Source organism: Odontomachus brunneus, unplaced genomic scaffold (genome assembly GCF_010583005.1).
Source record: "Odontomachus brunneus isolate Ranch 3 - 2012 unplaced genomic scaffold, Obru_v1 Obru_scaffold_118, whole genome shotgun sequence".
Classification (NCBI taxonomy): Eukaryota; Metazoa; Arthropoda; class Insecta; order Hymenoptera; family Formicidae; genus Odontomachus; species Odontomachus brunneus.
In genome coordinates this window covers 804,966-828,475 of record NW_022639568.1, presented here as the reverse complement: position 1 = coordinate 828,475, position 23,510 = coordinate 804,966, and the positions used below count along the sequence as shown (strand labels likewise).

At 39.5% G+C, this 23,510-nt stretch overlaps 2 protein-coding genes across 5 annotated transcripts in view; one reads left to right on the top strand and one right to left on the bottom strand.

The window, feature by feature from the left end:
• The window catches only part of LOC116849568 (octopamine receptor beta-1R-like), a 111,608-nt gene extending 96,635 nt beyond the window's left edge, over nt 1–14,973 (bottom strand). The window contains exons 1-2 of one of the 3 annotated variants that reach the window (XM_032826848.1): nt 13,728–14,973; nt 12,322–12,899 (exon numbers count right to left, since the gene is read on the bottom strand). The gene's annotated coding sequence lies outside the window, so the exon portion shown is untranslated. Of the gene's footprint in view, nt 1–12,321; nt 13,692–13,727 lie in introns of those variants that run through there. The other 2 variants (XM_032826849.1, XM_032826847.1) reach the window with 2 other exon arrangements.
• The window catches only part of LOC116849570, a 58,591-nt gene extending 35,586 nt beyond the window's left edge, over nt 1–23,005 (top strand). For both annotated transcript variants that reach the window (XM_032826853.1, XM_032826852.1), the window contains exons 3-6: nt 5,370–5,462; nt 17,305–17,314; nt 17,784–17,884; nt 21,453–23,005. In XM_032826853.1, coding sequence (XP_032682744.1) covers nt 5,370–5,462; nt 17,305–17,314; nt 17,784–17,884; nt 21,453–21,570 — 322 coding nt within the window. In that variant the 3' untranslated portion in view covers nt 21,571–23,005. The remainder of the gene's footprint in view (nt 1–5,369; nt 5,463–17,304; nt 17,315–17,783; nt 17,885–21,452) is intronic.
• Nucleotides 23,006–23,510: the final 505 nt, after the last annotated feature.

The following is a 23,510-nucleotide window of genomic DNA, read 5'->3' as shown; positions in this document are numbered from 1 at the left end:
AACGTTTCATCGATCCATCGCAGTTATATTAACGTTCCATTTTCGTTATATTTCGTACTTTTATCGCTGTTATTCATCTTGCCGGAGCCTTGACGTTAATCCCCTATAAGATTGACACTAATTGCAAGATCGTCTTACTTTTCCCCCTAGTTTCATTCCACATTATAGCACAGCGTTTTACCACACTTGTCAGCATCGATCAATTCTCGAAATAAATTTACGAAGGCGCACGTCCGTTTTATAAAAATAATTTCACAAATATAAGAACTGGGGGGGAAGCAAGGGCACACACACCCACACGGTACTTCAAATGCGGCAAAGTGCTGAAACGCGAACGGAGTGTATAAGGAGTCTGACTTCGTTATTTTGCAACGGTGGGTTTTCCGAGCAACGTGGAGCCGATCTCTCAATTTGCCAATTTGTCACGCGATTTGCCAATTCGTGGCGTTAAATATTTCCACAGGCGAGTCTCTCTCCAAATTCTTCGTTAAAGTTAACTCTAACAGAATTAATGAGTGTAATGAGATTATAATGTTTGTCAGGCTCTCTTTCTCTCTCTGTCTCTCTCTCTCTCTCTCTCACACACACACACACACGCGCGCGCGCGCGCGAGAAATTCAGTACATTAATTTTCTGCCGTGGAAGCTTAAAATTTAAAAATTACCATTCAATACTCTTTCGCTAAAAGAAAGATTGTTTCCTAAATCAGCCGGAGATTGTTGAAGAGTAATGCCGCGACAACTGGACAGCCTGTGCATCATAGTGACGTCCCTTTCCTTATACACCAAGACTCACCTAGGCGATCCTTCATCGGCCCCTCTATTTCGGTACAACCCGGATTAAAATCGGACGGTATATTTATTTGCGACCGAAATATTTCTCGCTCGCTCGCGAAATTTATAGACCGCCACCCCGACCGCCCAAGCACAGGATGTTCCAGATCCGAATCAATTATGTCGATGTACCCGACTAGAAATTTATCCCGTAATTCCAATCAGTTTTTTTGCTTTGGGAGTAATGTTACCAAATTCTAATAAGTCATCTACGCTGAGAGAAAAGTGTCTAAAAGATAAAAAATATTTATTCAGTGGGTACTAATAACACGTTTACTTCAAACTAAATGCTTTTATTTAAGTAGAATAAACAATTGTTTTTTATGAGAAGCTAAAGATTTAATATGATGTATATATCTTTTTATTTGAAAAATATTGTTTTCTTAGTACAAAAATATATATATATTAATATAAATAAATACACTGAAAAGAAAATACTTGGAAATCTATTTGTGGGACGTAAAGTGTATTCATAGAAATAAACTTTGTTTCACAGAAATAAATTTTATTCTACGGGAATAAACTTTATATTCTGCAAATTTTCAAAAGTTTCTTCTCAATGTATGTTAGGGTTATATAAATATATAAAATAAATATTTATCGAATAAATATTTTTTGTTTTCTGAATAGTTTCTCTCTCAGTGACTGAGGAAAGAAATACTTATAAATTTATCTGTGGGATATAAATTTTTTTTATACAAAAATAAATTTTACATTTTGCAGAAATAAACTTTATATTCCACAAATAAATTTCCAAGTATTTCTCTCTTATTTATATCGCGCATTAAAGAAAAAATACTTGTAAATTTATTTGTGGAATATAAAGTTTATTTCGCAGAGATAAACTTTGTATCTCGCAAATAAATTTCCAAGTATTCTTTTCTCAGTGCAGCGCGACTCCTTGTAAGTAATAAGCATTATTAATAATCAGAACTTTATTAACAATTAAGATAACATTACCTTATACAAAGCAAACACTGGTTGAAATTAAGCTGATAATAACCGTGGAATAAATTTCTAGTCGGCTGGTGGAATAACATCTCGTCAATCGTCGGACGTTTGCTCGCTAATAAGCAGCGTGTTTTCTTGTTTTCTTCTCTTCTTTTTATTTCCCTTTCGTTACACGCGTGTACATTCAGAAGAATATGTTTGAAGTCGCTCCAGAGAAAATGTATGGTCGCGCGTATGTTTGCGCAACGATGTCGTAAATTTCGGCCGTCGTTCTCGCACGAATGATACAGCATGCGCGCAATAATAACGCCGCTGCCCGGTCGCAGTTATAAAAAGACAATGGAAACAACGGGTGCATTATAAAATTTCACTGACGACCGTGCGACGCAATCTTCCTGAACAAGCTCCGTATAATTTTCCATTCTCCCTCTCCCCTCTCTCTCTCTCTCTCTCTCTCTCTTGTGCGCGCGCGTTCTATCTCTCTCTCGTCGCATCTGTGCATTTTTAACTCTGAGTTGTTCGTGCGCTCTGAATAATAAATCCACGTCGTTATTATTTATTACGAATTTCAGCTAATCAGTCGCTTGCGACTCCCCGGGCCACGGCGACGATCGAAGGACACGTTTTCCCGGAGATTAACGATTTCCCCCCCAAGGGGAAAGTATCTCGGTGGGACGTTTCCCCGGGTAAACTCTGACATTACCGGAGTAAGAGCGTGGGGATACGGGACGGAATTACGACCTTCGAAACTTATTATTGCAAAACGCGAGATTGTCGTATGTGTGTGTGCGTGTATGTGTATGGGTAAAATTTTTATTCGCGACAGACGCTGCTTCGCGCATTGCAATTATATTCGCGAAGCGTTGCCGTTGAAATTTTAAAGCCGTTCTGCAAAATCCAATGGACGGACGGCAGGCTGGTCGGCGACAATCTCGATGAGCGCGGTGAGAAAGGAAACAAAAGGGACACAAGTGGAGAGAGGAACGGGAAAAAAGAGTTGAGGAAGGGGGAGAGAGAAAGAGAGGAAAAAAAAAGAGCGCGAGAGAATACCGGGCGCGTTTTGTTACGCACGGACGCCGTCCGCTTCATCGCGTGAGGAGAAATCGCCGCGCGGATAATTTGGCGCGATCCTCTCACGCGAGAGGCTGAAAAAGAAAGAAAGAACTCGCGGCTAATTATCACGCCGGGCTATGTTTCCCGGAACGTAAGTGTAACGTGATTGTTGGCTCTTTCTCGCTACACAAATGGGCGTCATTCGCGCACGCGCATATTGCAAAACAACGTTGGGGAATATCAAAATAGCAACATCACGCTCCGTGGGATCTGCACATTGGAGAAAAAATATTGAAATAAAAAGAGATTCGGGTAGATAAAAAAAGTCGAGCCTCTGGTTACGCAATTTTCTTGCACGAACTGCAATCGCGAGCCGAATCGAAGCACAATCGGGATAGATTGACGATCCGACGTGAGAATACGAGCTGCAAAACTGCAGTCAACGATTGCAGCCGACGATGAATGTTTAAAAAAAATAAAACATGGTATATTTTGTATATTATGTAAAATGATCTCCCGACTATCAGGAGGTTGATCTAACTATGTGATATCTGTAATTCGCTCATTCTGATAAAAAATTAAGTAAATTATCACGATATAAATGCGATTAATAACGCAGTTAATAAGTCGGTTTTATAATAGCCTCGTTAAATTACAAATTTGTAGCATGTGATTCACATATTTTATATATTATATATTTCATACACAAACAAGACAGGTTAAGAGAACATGAATATTTCACTAAAAAGGATCAGATCATTTAGGCTTTCAAGGTAAAAATACCAATCCTCGGACACGTACCTAATCCTAGATATTCTTACTGTTTTGGTCTTTAAATACGAATATTTAAACTATCAACATAAAAAAAAAATATATATATACATATATATATCGAATACATATATGTGTTCTATATTAAAGATTTAAATATATATATTTAAAAACCAAAACAATAAGAGTGCTCAGGATTAGGTACGTGATTCGAGCATTGATACTTTTATCTTGCCAGTAGTCATTACTTGAGATTTGTCCCACGTGAAAAATTCGAATTTTAGTTTAGAATATGATCTTTTCAGTTCATTTACAATTACAAATACAATATCATGTACATGTACATGACATGATCCAACTGAAAAGCTCAGATCTAACTCCAAATTCAATAAAAGTATCTCATGTGAGACAAGTCACAAGTCATTGTTAATCAATTATTAATTATCTATTAATATAAGCCTTAGTTTGCCACATTTTGGCGAATACTGAATTTAACTACACTGAGAGATAAAACATCTAAATAATAGTAAATATTTATTTGATCTCACGGAACTATTTCGTGCTGCCTCCGTCGCGTCCGATCGAGCATCGAGCCGCACTACTTAGCGCGTCCGCCAAACGTCAAGCGCCAATGTCGCTAATCACCATATCCGCGCTTGGGCGAACATCGCGGACGCGAGCAAGAATTAACTCCGTGACATCGGCTGCGTGTCGACTCGTGAAAATCGTGTGGAAGATGGGAAAGTGGTGAAATCCGTCGCGAGTATTCCGCGAGTCGCCATATTCCGCGCCAATTTCCGAACTCTCGCGTCGAGCGCGACGTCGGAAATCGCGATAATTATGGACCATCGATATCGATCATCGATATCGATCGATATTCTGCAATCGAACGGCAGAGTGCGCTCAATCGGCGCGCAGTTAGCAGCTCAGTGCGCGACTAGGCGGTCAATAGGACGCTTTGCGCTTGTGAGAGGTGAGTTATATTTATTCGAATACGTGAGATAGAAACAGAATTGCGAGTAATTAATCACTTTTTTAATTAATTATCGAATTTAATTGACGATTAATATAAGCCTATTCAATTAAAAATATTTTAACTACTGACTTCAAGAAAACTAATTAAAAATCATTCGACTAACGATTGATTTGGAGGAATTCAATTAAAAACTGTTGAATTCAATTGACATCGATTGGTCAATCGTTTTACTGCGCTTTTCAATTAAATTTGCTTAAATTAATTATCAATTAAATAACCCTTAATTACTTTGACTATTTCAATCGTTAATCGAATAATTTTTAATTACTGTCGCTCGTTTTAATCGTTAATTCAACAGTTTTTAATTAAATTCTTTCAGATCAATCGTTAATTGAATGTTTTTTAATTAGATTTCTTGAAGTCAGTGGTTAATTAAAATATTTTTAATTGAATAGGCTTATATTAATCAATTAATTAAATTAGAAATTATTTACTCAAATTAATTGTTAAATTGAGGCGAATTTAATTGATATTTTTACAACTCTGGATAGAAATAACGGTATGAAAGTTGAGTAGGAATTGAGAATCGGTTATTCATAGACAATTATAGGTATTCTATGTGTTGCAACAGAATACTATTCGCAGAGACGACACTTTGCGGGACGTGAGAACGTAACCTTCGAATCCGGGCAGTCAAAACCGCGAATGCTATGAAAGTTCTAAAAGTTTGAATCCTATATCTGCTGAATCATAAATACTTATGTGCATTCTGTGTGTCGTTGCAGGATGTCATTCACAAAAACGGACCACTTTGCGAGGGTGCGAGAAAGTAATCTCCAAATCACTCTAACCGCGAATGGAGAACGGCGATCGCACAGGTATGCAACTTCTCGTTCAAATACGACGACGACGACGTCGGTGGTAATAGGATTCGAGGGATGAAAATTTACAGCCGTGTAAAACGCGGCCAAACTCAGGCGTCGTAATAAGAAGTCGCGCGAACGCGAGTGAATAATGCACGAGACTTGGAAGTTTGCACGGCGCGAATTTTAAGGGAGGTGAACTCGTTAGCAAATCGTTGTGTGCGTTAAATGGCTTCGTGATATTTCTGTTGGTAATCCGACGGACATGTGCGGGACGACCGACGACTGCTACATTTCTTTTTTCGCGCGACCCAACATGTAAATAAGGTTTCGGAATTAATCGGAAAACTCTCTCTACAGGAAATTAAATAACGTTGATGACATGTTGACTAAAATAAAAAATGAAAGAATAGACATTATCCGTTCTCGTCGTATTTCATATGTATTTTATATGTAAGAAATTATTTATCGTCACTTTTTAATTGTATATCAATTAGCAAGAATAATCAATTATGCAAGAATAATCCAACCCACAAAATTATTTTAAATTCTTTGTCAACAATGAGTAGTCTGTATGTTCATCTATTTAAAACAAAAAAGATCTAAATCTTATAGGCATCTAAAATTAAAAGACAGTTTTCATTCTCTACTATTTGCGTCATTTTTACTAATTGCGTCTTTTTTAAAGATTAAGCTTGTCAATGATTACAATTAAAAAGAAGAAAATTGACCATACTTGACTTCTTGGACGATTGTGAAGCGCTATTTATATTTTCTGAATCATCCCACGCAGTACAGAAATTTCAAAAAGCTATCAGAAAGGTGTCAGAAACATTGAACCTTTTTGAAATCTTCCTGAAATCTTTCTGAAAGCTTTTTGGAACTTCTGTGCTGTGTGGGATATATCAAATCTTCATTTTCATTTTTCTCGAAATGCATTCTATGTGGATTAGATCTTGCATAACTACAGCCAAATACAACTATTATGTTCTATTAAATTCTATATAAAGCACTATAATAATTAGTAAAAACAGTACAAAATTACTGGATGAAAGTGCTAAAGTGTTTGTAGTACTTGTAGAATTAAAAAAATCTATACGCTGAAAGAAAAGTCTGAGAAATAAAATATATATATTCAGTAGGTACTAATAGACACATAACGTACTTATTCGTACTAACATAAAATATTTTTTGTAGATAAAAAAATATACATTTTTTTAAAACCTTAACTTTTCATGAAAGCGATTGTTTATACTATTTAAATGAGAAAATTTAGATTTAAGGAAATATGTGTTATTAGAACAAATATATTTTATTTTTTACACATTTCTTTTCTCAGTGTAAGTACAATTATTAAAAATTCTATTTTGCTTTAGAAAATTCTATTGAGCTTACATCAAATCTAAAAATTATGTTTAATGCGAGGTAGAAAGAGAGAGGAAGAGAGAAAGTAAGAGAGTGTGTGCGTCTGTGTGTGTCTTCTGATGTTTTCAACTTTATGCTGCGAAATTACTGGCATCGGCTATCATGATCTGTCATTTTGTAATAAGACGCGAAACTTCACAACATTAAAACACGCGTCTTCATCTCTTTCACTCTTTCTAACTCTCTCTGTTTAGGAAAAGCACGACTCTATTATTACGTTTAGTCTACTATTTACCGCGTATACGGGCGTATTCGAGCGTGCATCGTACATGTTACGTGAAGCAGAATGCAGAAAGAGATCGTGAGAAAGGGAGGGAGGAAAGGATAGCGGCAGAGAGATAGAGGGGGGGAAGGAGATAGATAGAGTGACGTCGCGACGCCTTTGACAGTGGATATTCGTGCGACGACACCGTTAACTTTATGAAAATTTCAAAGGCGAAACGATTTTCCCGTATCGCATTTAATTTAGCCGCGAATTATCTGGCCGGCATGATCCCTCGTCGATTGCATCAATATGAAAAGGATAAATTATATTAATACAGAGAGCGGATAAAATTCATAATCTAACGTCCCGTTATTCCCATAGCAATGATGATTGCTAATTTATTTAGCGACGCGATCGACCGAGAAGATTCGTCCTTTATATACACTCCGGATCCGAGATATAACGTTACACACAGAGTAAAAAAGATTGGTTGAATCAACGTGACTGCGCTGCAAATCCAAGTGTATCATTTTGGCTGAATCTCTTTTTACATGTTTCTTATCGTTTTACGTCATTTAACACATTTAAACATATTAATTTATACGTCTTAAACGTATTAAATGACATGACTTAAAACTATAAGAAATGTGTAAAAAGAGCTTCAGCTCAAAAATTCTTCTGCATTTGAAAATAACACACTTGGATTCGCAGCGTGTGAACGAACCAAACGCGTTTCGGTTGAAGGAAATAAAATTTCTGGTTCTTAGAATCGTATTATAACAAACCAAGAGATCAACAGAAAACGAAAATTTGCTCAAAGTATTGAGACAATGACTTTCATGAAGTTTTGATTAATGTCCAGTTTCACCAAAGTTTTAACCTGAGTTTAAATTGTCTTTAGAGACAAAGACTTAAACTCAGGTTAAAATTTAAAAACGGTGGTGAAAAGTCTAAGTTTGAACGTTCATTATATATAACTTAGCCGGCAGAATTATAAATATGGAATGTAAAACACAGTGTGTTAAAATAAGCAAGAAGATTCTTGTATTCTCTCTTTATAATTTATATTTGTGTGAAGAAATAAATTAAAACTACTGTCAGTTATTTAAAAACTGCTCTATTTTGTTAACATATACTGAGAGAAGAAATATCCAAAAAATAAAAATATATATTTGATAGGTACCAATATTAATATATATAATAATTTATTTATATTAATATTTTTATTTTAAAAATAATATTTTAAAAATATGAAAGAAATTCGAGAAAAATCATCGAAATTTACTACAATAATGTAAACTTTTAATAGTATTGATGTAGCAATAGATTTACTAGCAATTCCTTCTTACGCATTTTTATATTTCTACATTTATTTATTTATTCTATTTTCTCTTTTTTCATATTATCTCCTCATAAAGGTGCGTATTTCTTTTTTTTTTACTTCTTCCTGTTATCTGTTTATTTTTTTGCAATGAAAAAATTCCTTTAAAATGAGAAAATATATATTTTGCTAAAACCATATTGCTTTTCATGAAAGTCATTATTTATTCTATTTGAAAAAAAGAATTTTGATTTAACTAAATATTGTATATTTTTATATCATCATGGAACTAAATTCGCTTAGTAAGAAGCAGGAACTCTGTTACCTTGAAGCAACACACATTGACTTCGTTCACATTGATTCAACCGATCTTTTTCTCCGTGCAATTGAAATTCCGTCCGTAACTTCCCGCGAATCATTCCGTATCGTCGAGCAAAAAATCGTTCGCGGAGCGAGTCCGACGCGGTATAAATCGCACCGGCGAATCGCGGCGGGGTTTATTCTCGGCGACTAAATCATAATGAAAATAGCTATGAGCAATAATGAGTTTCAAGGTAGAGAGGCGGCACATCAACATTTATGTCAGCCACATCGAAAATCGATCGTCGCGCACAGGTCGAACGCGGCCGCGGACGCGGATACACGATTATTTCAGCCGCTGCGACTTTGTACACGAAATAACTCGACTCACCCGCCGTCGCTCCGACACCCGCCGACTCCGCGACATTAAGACCGTATTGCGCGAGTTTAACGTGAACCAGAAAGGAGGAGAAAATAAATTAAAAAAGGGGGAGAGTTTATCCCTTAAAGATAGACAGGTGCATACAAACTTGACAGCAACTTTGATAGCAACTTTATTGCTCGACTTGAGAAGATTGCATCCCTTATATGAGTAGATCATATAGTATATTTATCACACAAGATGATGAAATAGAAATATGAAAGAAATCCGAAAAAATTATCGAAATTTACTGCAACAATGTAAACTTTTGGTAGTGTTGATGCAACGATAGACTTGCTAGCAGTTCCTTAGCATGCATCTTTGTATATTTCTACATTTATTTATATATTCTATGTCCTCTTTTCTCATATTATCTCCCCATAAATGTGCGTGTTCTTTTTTTTTGTTTATTTCTTCCTGTCGTTGTTTATACAAAATTTAATGAACCAGAGGGAGATTATTTCCGTAAATAAAGAATAAAGGAAAAAAGAATGAATTGCACTTACATGGCGTTCTGCGTTCGAGGGAATTTGTCTCTCAGAACGTTGAATAAATTAAGCTTCAACAATAATAACGAATAGTATTAAAGCATACACTGCATCTGATTTCTAATTTCTGTTTCAAACTTCTTCAGGATAAATAGACATCGCGTCGATTTACACTTCCGCCAGCTAATTTTTTTCGCCGATGTGAACGAACGGATGAGGGAAACAGAGTGAAATTTCCATCTGCGCGATGCCAAACTGCCACTAACATCCAGTTAGGCATTATCGAGATATTACGCGGATATTACGTAGATATTATCGAGAGACGCGATAGCTCGCCGGCGCTGCTGGTGATCTGTACATTATGCAGCATGTGTCCCAGATCTCCCCCAGTCGGGAGGATCGTTAGATCAATTCGATCTTTCGTCGATGAAAGCGTCGAGACATCTTCGTTCTCGAGATATGCGGCGGGCATAGAGAAATCTATGCTCACACGCTGTCTCTTTCGTCAGAGTAACTTTATACACACAGAAAGATACCATTCTGCTCTGCCAAAAAAAGCGATTATTCAATTTATTTTCGTCCTTTTAAATAATTATTATCTTCAACGAAGAACATCTTTTTGGTAACAATCTTGAAATACTAATCACAAATTTAAGAAAAGCTCATTGTCGTGTGCTCAAAATAAGAAAAATAAAAAAATAAGAAGCTATGTATAATTTTGGGAGGAATTTTTAAAGTATTGAATTTCGACAATGTTATAATTATAATATTTATATTTAATTCATCTTCAGATGTTGTGTGTTTCATTGACTGCGCAGTTTGAAGATGAACTTTAGATGATCTGAAATCTAAAATCCGATTATGAATATCTCTCTTGGAATCGAATTGGTTTCACAACAACCGCAGGTATCGATCAACCAAAAAAAGATACTAGATCGATACTCAGAAATTCTGTTTTTCGCAATCAAGACGCGTTTGGCTCGTTCATTGTCAGGTCAATTCAACCAGACATGTTTTTCCATGCAAGTGAGAGAATTTTGAGAAACAGATGACAATTTTTTAGCAGAATAGAAGTAAATAAAGTGATGAGAGTGGAGCTCGCAATTGAAAGAGGCAAGGGGGAGGGGGGAATAGATGACGAGAGAGAATAAATTTCAGGTAAAACGCGGTGAAAAATAGAATTCGTCCATCCGCTCTGACCCCGCGCAATTAATCGAATTTTTCGAGCGTTCGACAATACAATTGTTGTACGTTGGTACATCCGCATTCGGCACGATCGATACGATGCACGCCTTGTCGCTTGTCGAATTAATCGGCACAGTCGATGCGTGTACGCGATCCACGACGACGATGTTCGTCGTTTCGGGACGGTCGGATCTCGGATGCGCGCGCTAAGATAAGAGATATCGATTGATATCGCATGAGAAGCGACGAAGAGATACGAGCGAGCGTGCATTGTACGTCGAAAACCTGGTTCAAAAGAGTCCAGTTTCAGAATTGCGCAAATTTTGTTGTTCGAGTCGGAGATCAGCAATTTTTGACGTCGGGATTTGAATTGCAAAATTTAATCAACTAGTAGAGGACTGACGACACTGAAACGTAGTTTTATGTATGACATACACGTTTCTTCAATCACCAAAAATATTAATCTAACTGCATAACGCGAGTAATTTCACCTCCAGTGGAAGAGATTAAGCAAATCAAACGACAAGTAGGACCAATAATCTGTTAGGTCAGCTTTATAATTATGTCGTTAAACTAAGTTTTTAACTCGTTTTACACGATCCAAGAAATTAAAAGAGCACGAAAATTGCTCAAGAAATTGGGGGAACTCTCAAATTCTGGTTAAGCTGATTGACCATTAACCCAGCCGGCAGAATTGCAAATGAGGAAAATTAAACACAATTCGTTGTTAAAATCTGTGTAAGAAAATTATCTTGTTCTCTCTTTACAAGTTATATTCACGAGGAGATTGATGAAAAATTGCTAGTAATTAATCAGAAACTGCTCCATTTCGCTGACATGCAACTATTGAGTTGTGTAATAAGTATATCGGATTTTTCAAATAAAATAAAACGAGATTGCATTCGCGCATGTTGTTATAATTTTATAAGACAACGGAGTGTGTACCGTTTTGATCTATGATCTTTCGCCATCTTTAGCATACATTATTTCATAAAGCTATAACGGCATAAAAATCTAATCGTTACTTAACTCGAAGAATCCAAAATTACCTATTACATCGAGAGAAAGAATATTTAAGAAATTAAAAATATTTAATGAGTACTAATATAACATGTTCACTTATATAGTTTTTAAGTATGTTATTAGAGTACCCACTGAGAGAATAATATTTCATTCCTTAGATACTTCTTCACATCTTCGACGTGTACAGAATTATTAGTTTGTTTATTATTGTTGGAAGAAATTACACAGCTGGGAATTGCCATCGACAATTCCGCCGATTAATCATTGATTACAATTCGTCAAAAGTTGCCCTCAATCACGAATATTTATTTGTTTGGTACATATTTATTGTACACGACTTCGAAAATCGAGTTCGTTTAACTCGACTCAAGACCCGCGACGGAACTTGTTCCTTTTTTTCACAATATACATGTACACGCGTGTATACACGCGAATAACAGACACTCCCTCCGCGCTGTGTCCAGCATCGATATTTCAGCTGCGCGGGCTCCGTGACGATGCCTTACCTCAAGGTTCCTCGGTCGTCGCTGCCGTCGGCGCGTTGGTCGGCCGGTCGAGTCGCTTCCGACACGTTTCGTTCGCCGGGACCAGGTCGAGTCGAGGTAGCAGCGATGTCTCCTTCTCGCGCGCTCGGTGCCGCGCAGAAGCTCGAGATTTTTTCCGCGCTGATCGCTCGGGAACACAAGGGACGCGGACATCTTCAGCCGCGGCCTTCGGTCACGTTTCGCGCGCACTCTCCGCTGGCAAGGGGGCCGACGACGACGACGACAGGGTCGCGCGGTCTCGCGGGATACGAGAACCCGTTGCGGAATCGCATCGTGGCATGCGTCGCACCGCCTCTCATTCAGCCTCAGGTACACGCAACAGTAAACGCTGTTTGTCCCGTCGTCTTAGCGCGCGCAAACACGCCGGCCGAGTCGAACTGACAGCTGTCAACTCGTCGCAGCGCGCATTTCGCGCCCGGCACAGGATCGCGATTGCGCTTGGCCTCGCAAAGCGCGCGATCGGCACTCCCGCCTCGACAAATGTCATACGTCGGCGACTTGTCGTAGCACGTGGCGGTGTGTGGTCGCAGCACTGAACGCTGAAATTCGGAATTTAAATTTGGTGAAATTTGCGAAAGCGGAATCCCCCGCCCCGCGTCCGCTTCGCGGACTTGGCTACCGTTTAATCAGTTAAAATCGAGTAATGAGGATCGGAGTGGAGAAGCGCTAAGGTGATATCGTGCTGATTCCGGCTTAATTAAAGGATTCTTAAGTTCAGTCGAGGATTTATCGCGCCAAAGCAGATGCGAATTCGCAGGAGGGACTCCGAAGGTTTCGAGATTTGATCGGTAACTTCAGTAAGTCACTAAATCGTTTATTAATTGTACATCTCAGAGTCTATCAAAATCCGCTCTTCTTTAGAACTTTGAAAGCTCCATGTCAGAGGGATGAGTCGGGTAATCGCGGAACAATTCTCACATCGTCGACAAACGCGATCAGAGACATGGCCGAAATCTCTTTAAGTACGTTACGCACCGTTGACTTGTCACTGTAAAATTATCGCAATTAACGCTGATTGTCTCATACAATCATGATAATATCCCGAACACGAAAATGAGCCTCCTAATCGAGAATAGGAAACGTAAGTTGCGTGATGGGGTGAAATCCCGCGCTTGTCGACCCGGCAACCCCCAAAGAAGTGCGCGTTCGTTAGCGTTGCGTCACGCACTGAGCTGATGCGAAAGTGCCTTTCCAATCAAGCTTCATCGAGAGCGCGTCCGCGGAAACAAGAGCAAGAGAGAGAGAGAGAGAGAGAGAGAGAGAGAGAGAGAGAGATCGGCGCGAATAAACAAGCGGGTGGGGGAGGGAGATAGACTCGGCGTTGTCGTGTTATCGGCACCGATAACCAACAAAATGACGAAAGCTACCTGGTGCGAGATATGCGACGCGACGCTGCTCTTCGCCGTGCGGGCACTCTCCGCGCACTCAACGTCACCCTGCGAGTTCGCCAGGCACTTCCGCGCGTGTTCTTGTCGAAGTGGCGGACGGAGCGTTCGATGGATCTACAAGTGGAGTGCTGGGCGCTTTTGCGCGACTCCCGGACACTCGCACTGCCGTCGAGAAAACGCACAGGCAGGCGACAGGCAACACGTGCTCCCGCGACGTGGTCGACGGCCACCTCGAGCTCCTGGTCCAGGGAGAATTCCCCGCGACGTCTCGTCGAAAACGAGGCTCTCAGGAGGCGCGAAGATACGCAGGGACGCGCCTCCGTGACGTCCAGGAGCGCGAGCACGCCGCGATGAGAGCCAGGAGGAATCGCACGGATGATCGACGTCGCGCTCGGAGGCAGGGGATCGCAGCTAGACGACCGTCCCCTTCGACCCGCCGTGATCGATCGCGGAAGAGCAAGTCCAAAGAAGAAGAAACTCGAGGCAAAGCCGGGGATGTTTCCGCATCTCGTTGAGCCTTGCTTCGTTGAATTCACTAATTTCTCACTACTGCTCCGCAAGCTCCAGGTCAAGCCGTGGCCTCTCTTGAGTCACGTCTTCAGTTTCTACGACTTCCAGAGGCGGGAAGTCGCAGTCCATCATCATATTGAACCTGTCGAGCCAAGTTGACCACGTTCCGTCCTGGATCCAAGGCTCAGTGAGCTCTTCAGAGACACGATATCCCGTGTCAAGGCTCAACGACCCTCTGTGATGGTCAAGAAGAACGATCTGGTTATCATCATCAATGGATCCTCAGCAGACGTCTTGAGTTTTCGCTGTTAACGAGGAAACTTATTGCTTACTGCTCAGGTTGAAAGTGCCTCTCGATTGACGCTAATTGATCTTTTCTCCCTCGACCCCCTCGGGGGAGAAGAAAACACTAAAGGATGCCATCTCGCGCGGGCCTCCACGTGTTGGCCCGGCGACGACAACGATGACGGCGGCACGTCCTCGGGATCCGCTGCGAGTCTGTGGCAGGCTGATAGTCTGGGGCACAGACGACGCTCCGTGGGCGCTCTGTTTACGCGCCAAACGCGGGGGTGAATGCGTCGTAGACGAGCGAGGGGTAGTTCGCGGTACGCGCGACCACCAGCCAACCAGCACGCGGCGCACTCAGCTCGCGAGGCCGCAGTGAACTGTGGGTGGTTGCGCGAACGCTTTCCCGCTTTCCACCGACTCACCTCCGCGCCACCCTGTCTCGCTCGCTCCCGCTGTCTCTTTCTCTCGCCCTCCCTTTCTCTCTCTTACTCTCTTTCTCTCGCCAACTCCAGTGTACAACGGCGGTGGTAGCAGCGGCGACACAGGAGGGTGCACTCACCCTCCGCGCCTACCCTGCTCACATTCTTTCCTTCTCTCTCTCTCTCTCTCTCTCTCTCTCTCTCTCTCTCTCTCTCTCTCTCTCTTTCTCTTTATCTCTCTCTCTCTCTCTTCCTCTCTCTGTTCGCCAGCAAGCGAGTCTTCACTCTGAGCTCACCTCATCCCCTTGCTGGCTTGTCGTTCCTTCCTCCGCCAGCCGGCAGGACGGCTAAGGGGTGATGGTGGTGGTGGTGGTGGTTTTTCAGCGGCCCGCCGAGGTCGAAGCTGATTCACGGGCTCTCGAAGTCGGGAATCGCGTGGAGATCGCTCCTCATCGTCCCGATTTGCATTAATAAGTATTTTGATGGTTCAGCCAAGAAATAGAGAGAGGGGCAGAGGAGGGAAATAGACGCTTTTGTTATTCCTCTAAGGCATTTCCTCCAAAGACGTTATTTGTTACTTATATATTACAGCGTATAGAATAGAGTAATATAATAAAAAAAGTAAAACGTTTGAGTTTTTGCTGCAAAATTATTGTAATCAATGTTGAATATTTTTTTATATCATAAAACAGGTAGATCAAATTTTCCATTTTGATTAGAGTTATTTACTAAATATACTAAAGTTATTCATTACAATTTCGGTATAGTCCAGAACTTTATAAAAAACATTGCAAAAAGAAATATAATTTCAAAATAATTTGTATTACAATATTCTAATAGCATAACAAAAGGAAGGAAGAGAAAGGGAGATTTTACCCAAACTTAAGGCGAGAAAAATATAAATCCCGTTATTCTGTGTTCCTGTCGCGATTGTTTTGTCGTTAATTCCATTATCTCTCACTCGATTCCATTTATCTGTATTATATTTACAATTAATCTCATTTTTGCGCTCCCTCGAGCGTGACTCACGAGAATCCATTTCTCCGCTTCGGGGATAAATAGAGCTGGATGCTACGTACAGCTGATATAACATAATCAGATATGACAGTAAGATTCTTAGGCGATTAACTCTAGAAAAGTAGCACAAGTAACTCTTTTACTCATACTAAAGCTCCCTTTTTACACACAGAAAAATATTTTACTGCTAAGAGGAAAACGATTATTCGGTTTCAAAATAATGGTTATCTTCAGCAAAGAATATTTTCTTGAAATTACGTGAAGAGAAAGGCGTGTAAGAGCTAAAGCACAGGTTTAATAGTGCGATTGTGTTTATTACAAAGAAAAAAAATCAAATTAAATTTTTTTTTCTTTGTAATAAACACAATCGCACTATTAAACCTGTTAAACCTGCTTTAGCTCTTACACGCCTTTCTTTTTCCGCGATTTGTTGATTATATATCTGAGAGCCATATTAGACTAATTTTTAAATATTTTCTTGATAAAATAATATTCTTAAAATCTACTCATCACAAATTTGTGAAAAGTTTACTATCATGTACTCAAAAGAAAAAATTATTTTATTTAGAAGAATATTATAAAACTATTCGAGAAAATATTGGTTTGACTCTTATGTATCGAGCAAACCGAATTTTTGTTTTACATGAAACATTCTTATTTGCAATGCTAAACCCATTAGGATTTAGGGTAGTGTATTTCGAACAAATCTGACGCTTATGATGAGCTTTTATGATAGAATTGCAGATATACAAATTTATAAAACATTCAAAACAAGTAACATTTATCTGAATACAATGTGCGTTTTTCTGTATTTAGGATTAAATATTCGGGTGCGTTATTGCGCAAGTACGTTAATGAGCAACGTGTGTAATCAAGCACGTTATTAACTGCGTTAATCTCCAGTGTTCCGATTCGCGAAGGGGAAGGATGGTTCGGATCGCGCGGTAATATCGCCGAAAAGAGGAATTGGCGTGGGGCACACGTGAGCACAGAATCCATCATCTCTTCTCGATACCATTGTATCCCACCCACACACGCTCTCTCGCACGTCCGTCTGTTGTCTCGCCGTTGTCGCGGATGTATACAGGCGTTCACATGTGTCGCGATAGACATATCGAGCGGCGGTGGCGGAAGGGAAAAAAAGAATAAAATAAAGCGAAACGTGCGTGGAAGAAACTGGACAGTTCGCCGCCACCAGCTGCCCGATAAATGCGCGCAGGGCCTCCGGAAGTAAAGCAAATCGTGTTATAAAATATAAAAATAACTGTGAATAATAAATATCTGTGATATGTTACATTATTAATTGAGCTTATTAACACTAGAAGGACCGAGGTAGCCAATTTGGCTTCTCGCAAAATTCAAACAGCTATAACTTTTCTCAATTTCACTCCCATGTGATAACCTCTTGTGACTTTTCATCACAATCTTAATTTTGGTAAATAAAAAATTTAATTACACAAGATGGTGTGTTGAATTTTTATTTAATTGTCTACCTAGAAGGACCGTTGGAGCCAATTTGGCTCCCTTATTTCTGATATTGCATTCATATATGTTTTACGATTTTATTAACAAGTTTTATGACTTGAAACAGATAAATAAATATTTTTATACATATGTATCTGTTTAAAGTCATAAAACTTGTTAATAAAATCGTAAAACATATGTGAATGCAATAACAGAAATAAGGGAAAATTGAAAAGTCACAAGAGATTATCACATCGGAGAAAAATTGAAAAAAGTTATAGCTGTTTGAATTTTGCGAAATTGGCTACCTCGGCCCTTCTAGTATTAATTGTTTCAGAGATCCTGCAAGAGATCGCGCAAAGTGCAGCCCGACTTCGAGAATTCCACACTGAGAGGACGGTCGGAGAAATTGGAGACCACCGGTTCTTCTTCTTCTTTGCAAGTATTCCAACAGTCCTAACTCGATCGGACGTTTCTCCTTAAATTCTTAACGATTCAAATCTGATGCTAAATTCACAACACGAGTAGGCTTCCCACCTATCCTTCATTATTACTCGCTCGCGTTACCTCCGGCCGTGCGATTTGTAAGCTAGCTCTGTGCGGCGCGAAAATATTTTCCTTTCCCTTTAATTGTTGAAAGCGAACCCACTCGCGCGTTCTGTTTGTGCACGCACACGGCGGGAATCGAGTCGCTACGGCCCAGGATGTGATTAATACTCGCCAGACGGATTAATTGTTGAGGGAGGTTTGTTCTTGTCCGCCGAAGAGAAACACCCCGGGCTCGATTTCGCGCGGGAGACGCGTCTGTGAGGTTGGCACGGCGTATTATAAATTAAAAAAAAACAATTACAGTTCTATTAATACTTTTCATAGTTCTAGATAGAAAATAAAAAGAGTCCGCACTTTTAATACCGAAAAACGGCAAATAAAAAATTGTGCTAACTTCGCGAACCTTGCACGACACTTTCCCTCTAAAATACAAAAATAAATAAATACCGCTACTTTTAGCAAGAGTTCCCGTCAGCTTTGATCGAATTCAATCAAAACGTTCAATTAAGAAAAAAAAATTTCAACAATTACTCTTTTTGTGAGTCCTGAATTTACCTTTCTTGATCCAGCTGTGACATCTTCTGGATCAATAACTGCAAAAAAATAAAAAAGAAAACATACAATTCTGCAATAAAAATAGCATTGCAGAAAATTTGGTACAAATATTCTAATTAAGCAATTCAGGTATACATAAAATACATTTCTTTGATTTTGTTACACTATTCAAGGAATACTGAGCTACTCAGGAACACTGAATGGAAATATTATTTTAAGAGAGCAAGAAATGTTATATAAAATACTTTCACTGCAACTTTTTATTCAATTATTCATTACCAAATTCATCTCACAGTTATTAAACTCTCGATTATTAATATTATGTAAATATATCTGGACATCTCCATGCTCTCTTCAGGAGATGCGAATTTTCAAAAATTACTTTTCTGTTTACCTCGGCAAGCAATGTGAACGTCGCGATTTGATCCATCAAGTTCCTCGCGTCGACTCGTTCGGATTCATCATCGATTCGTCATTGACTCCGACCGGCGTGTCCGTTAATCTCCGCGTGAAACAATCGCGCTGTTGCCCTCCTCTTCCTCCACATGCTCCTGTCTCGGCACCAGGCAGGATATAAATCCTTTCCGTTCTATGGAAATATTCTCTCTCTCCCATGATGTGAGAGCGAGAGAGGCGAAAAACAAAAAAAAGGAGAATTATACGGCAATGCTCGTCTCGCTCGCGGCCGGATAAAACGCGGCAGTCGTCGAAACACGGTGGAAATGAAATCGGGATTTGCGTAGCGAGTTAAACATTAATTCGTCGTGTATAAAAAGAAACGTGAGAGAAAAGGAGGAGAAGGAGAGGGGGAGATGAAAAAGTGAAACGGAGTGTACCGCGAGCAAATTCGCAATGCAACGTGGATAACAACGCAAATTTATGGAGCGCAAACATTAAATGCAACACGAACGTTCCTCGGAGCACGAGGAAAAACGTGCGAATCCGCGTCGCTCGTTTGTCGACACGCGCCTGTGCCGTTGCGACAATCGCGTGTCGCTTTTTAGCGCCGCTGTCGCGTTTTATTATTCCTGTTAATATTAATGATCGATTCTCCCCTTGCGCTGAATTCGCGCGCATAAGAGCGTACCGACATCGCGGCAACCGAATGTCAAGCGGGAAAATATTCCGCGACAGCGGTGACGATTGCACGACACGTGCACGAACGCACGCACAGGGTCGCGAATTGCTCGCAAATTGCGCCAACCGCGTGTATTAATCGTCCCGACTGACATATTATTCGATAAGCGCCGAACATGGTGATGTAATTCAGTTGAAAGCTATTAGGGCAGAAAGTTTAGTTGGGTGAAACTTAAATGCGGCGTTTCGAAGCGTGGCGCCCGCGATCTTAGATTTAAAAAAAACAGCAAGAGAGAGAGAGAGAGTGTTTTTTATTTGACGCTCTGAGTCAAGGATTCCTCACACCAAAATAACAGTATAGTTTATATATAATTTTTTAATTGCACCGCAATAGAGAGATAGTAAGATGCAATATTAATGAAAAATAAATATGAAAGTAAGAATAAAAATTAGTAGAAAATGTAAAAATAAGAATAGAAATAAGAAAACTTTAAAAAAATGTAAAGCACCTTCGAAAACGTCAGAAGACTTAAAAAGTATAAAATCATTTTAAATTTGAGGTTTCATGTCAATATCTCTAATGGTTTTCAAATTATGAGGAAACATACGACATCGTACAAATAAACAAACATACATACGGAGAACATCTTTTTTTTAAGTCAGTTAAAAATAAAGAGACGGAGAGAAAGATAAAAATAGGAGAAAATGAAGATAAAGAAGCACGTTATTTGTAATATAATTACATCGATTTTCCGAGTAGCACGTGACGCTTTAACAAGTTAAAATATGACGAAATTAATGCAACCTCTAAGCGTAAAGTCATTTTCCGTCGCTAAGTTTCACGATTAAACGAACACACGCACGTCTTTTCTCTCTGTATGCATTTCACGCGATATTCCCGCGAAAAAAAGAAGCAAGGGAGGAAAAGAGAGGGAAGAAAAGTCAAAGAAACGCGTTTCAACGCGCTCGGTGAATTTTGGGTGTGAGACGCTTAACGTCGACGCAATTCCTCTCGAGCAGCCGATGGCGCCGGGCGGGTGAAACTGCTTAATCAGTTATTTAGATGGGACTCGACTTCCGGCGGCGTTTCGCGCCGAGGCATTCCGAAAATGGAGCGTTCGTCCCAGATGGACGGCCGGGCGTATTTGCTGGCCGGGTCGCCGTCGATAAATCCAGTCACGTACCGCCATGTAATATGTAAGGAACTGCTCGCGACGACCCCTCCGTTCCGGTCCCCTTTCTGTTTCACCGTCGGGGAAACAGGCCGGAAAAGCGTGCGAGATTTCCCGGCTGTCGCGTCTTAATCCGGATCTTGGCGCGATGAAGTAAATAGCAAATTAACGAATGCGGCGCTTATTACCCATTAGAAATATTGAGATGAAATCTCAATTTAAAATGATTCTATACTTTTTAAATCTCGACGTTTTCGAAGGTGGTTTATGTTTTTCTAAGTTTTCTTGTTTCTATTCTTATTTTTATATTTTCCATGTCTAATCTGTCCAAACGTACCAATGCGTGAGTGAAAAATAATAATACAAAACGACCATGATAAAAATAATAATAATGATAATAATAACAACCATGATAATAATCTCGTGCTCGCGCGGACGCGAAATAAAATCAAATAAAATTACTCTGTCTTCTCGATGGAGATACCGCTGAAAGTAGAATTTTTTATTTTATTTTATTTTTTACTTTGCATTTCCATTTCATCTCTCAGTTTATGTTCCCATTTTATTCCCATGTTCCCACGCGCATGCACTCATTGACCCAGGATGTAGAAATATTTCACGTTAAAGCGAAATTGACCCTCACTGTTTTACAGGAAATCCGGGGCCTACCTTGCAACCGTAGATTCTCGGATGCGACTGCTATGGGCTTGTTCACGAAGATTGGAGGCCGTCGCCCGTCGCATCTCCTCCTTTCTCATTGCGATCAAGTAAGTTCCACCGTCACGTTCGAGGAGCTCACCTTCGCGCAAACCGTCTTGAATTTATGGTTCAACATTTTCTTTTTAATTGATCTACCACGCCTCCTCCTCTTTTTGAAAGAACGAAGATCGTAAGTGGGCCAATTCGGAGCTTTCAGTTATAGTTATAGTTAGTTATAGTTATAGTTTTTTAGCAATGACACATCTTAGCAAAAACAATTCTTTCAAAATACCGATTTGAGGTGAAAAGATGAGCTCCTCGAGATTTTTCGGTGAAATCTTGGCGTGTCGAGAGATCTCGACGAATATAAATCGTTAGCCCCTTCGACACTTTGAGGCACAGTGGAACGCCAGCGTTCCATTTATTTTCCTTTTCAGTGATTTTAACTAATTTATCGGCAGACATAGTCGATTATATTGTTACTATAACGGTAATGTACGCGTCGAATATATTTGCATACAAACTCGATCGTGCGCAATCCTCATCACAAAACTGCTCCTCGCGTCGACAAAACTCCGGGGAGTTCCTTCAATAAAGGGACAGCGGTGATGTAAAGTAATTCAGCATTTATTGTGATTCACCTCGATGCTTCCTTATTTATAGTATTTATAATAATAATTCATAATTCATCGTAATAATAATAATAATAATATAATAAATTGTTATTTATAGAATTATTGTACATCGATATATTATTTAGCACATTCGCTTCGGGCGATTTTTACTTGAAGACGAGGCGTCTTGTTCCGCGAAACGAATGTGCTAATAGAAGATCTATTTCATACATACATATATATTTATTTATTTATATGACTTCTCTCTGTCTGATTCGATTAGATTCTTAAAACTTTATCACCTGCCGAGAGCGAATCCTGGCAACGAGAGCGAGAAAACCAGCTTAATAACTCCGAAATCAAATAAAGAAACAGGGAACACACACACACATAAACACGCACACAACAGATGCACTCACATACGCGCACTCATCTCCGGAACATCGTGGCTCATACATTTTTTTTATCCTGCCGAAAGGACCCGCCATTCCCGGCCATCGACGATTAATACTCGAAAAATGAAATTTTCAATATCAATCGTTGCCATTGACTACATCGTAATTTATTATCGTATCGTACGTATTGTACGCGGTAATTGTAATTCATTGTCGGTATAATGTTGTTACATTTATCGGTAACAAATATCGAGATAACGGCCGAGGAGAGGAAGCCCGCCACTTTCGTTTCTCGTCACGTCGGAAGCCGGAAGCTGTGAGCGCGATAATCGGACACGTCGACTCGCAGAAAACACACAGGCCGGTATTCATAGTCAGGTCTTATATTTAAAGCCGTCTTAAATTCACCTTCGGATGTTGTACAGATCATTTCATTGGCTACAGAATACCTGAAGATGAACTTAAGACGGTCTTAGATATAAGATTCGACTACGCACTGAGAGAAAAATGTTTGGTATTTGTAACTATAATCATGTAGAGAAACAATTACTACAAATTGCGGTCAAGACAACCATTTTTTAGTCAATTGCACTATAATTTTAGTGATAATAACCTTATATGCATGTTACTACTATACTGTAAAAACTGATGTGTTAAATTTAACATTTCATGTGTCCCAAATCATCCACTCTTATTTATGTGTAAATTTAACACAAAATGTGGTAAAAAGTAACACGCATAATATGTAAAAAATTAACACAAGAATTTGACACTTGAACCGTTAGGAATCACAGATTGTGCTAAATTGACATATGTATAATGTTAAATTAACTAAAATAAAACGTTACTTTAACATTTGATTAATCTATGGTTTTGATAAAATAAAAATGTTAAATTGACGTAATCTATGTCTGACATATTAAATATGTCAATTTAACACAACCTGTGATTCGTAACGGTGTTCAAGTGTTAAATTCTTGTGTTAATTTTTTACATATTATGC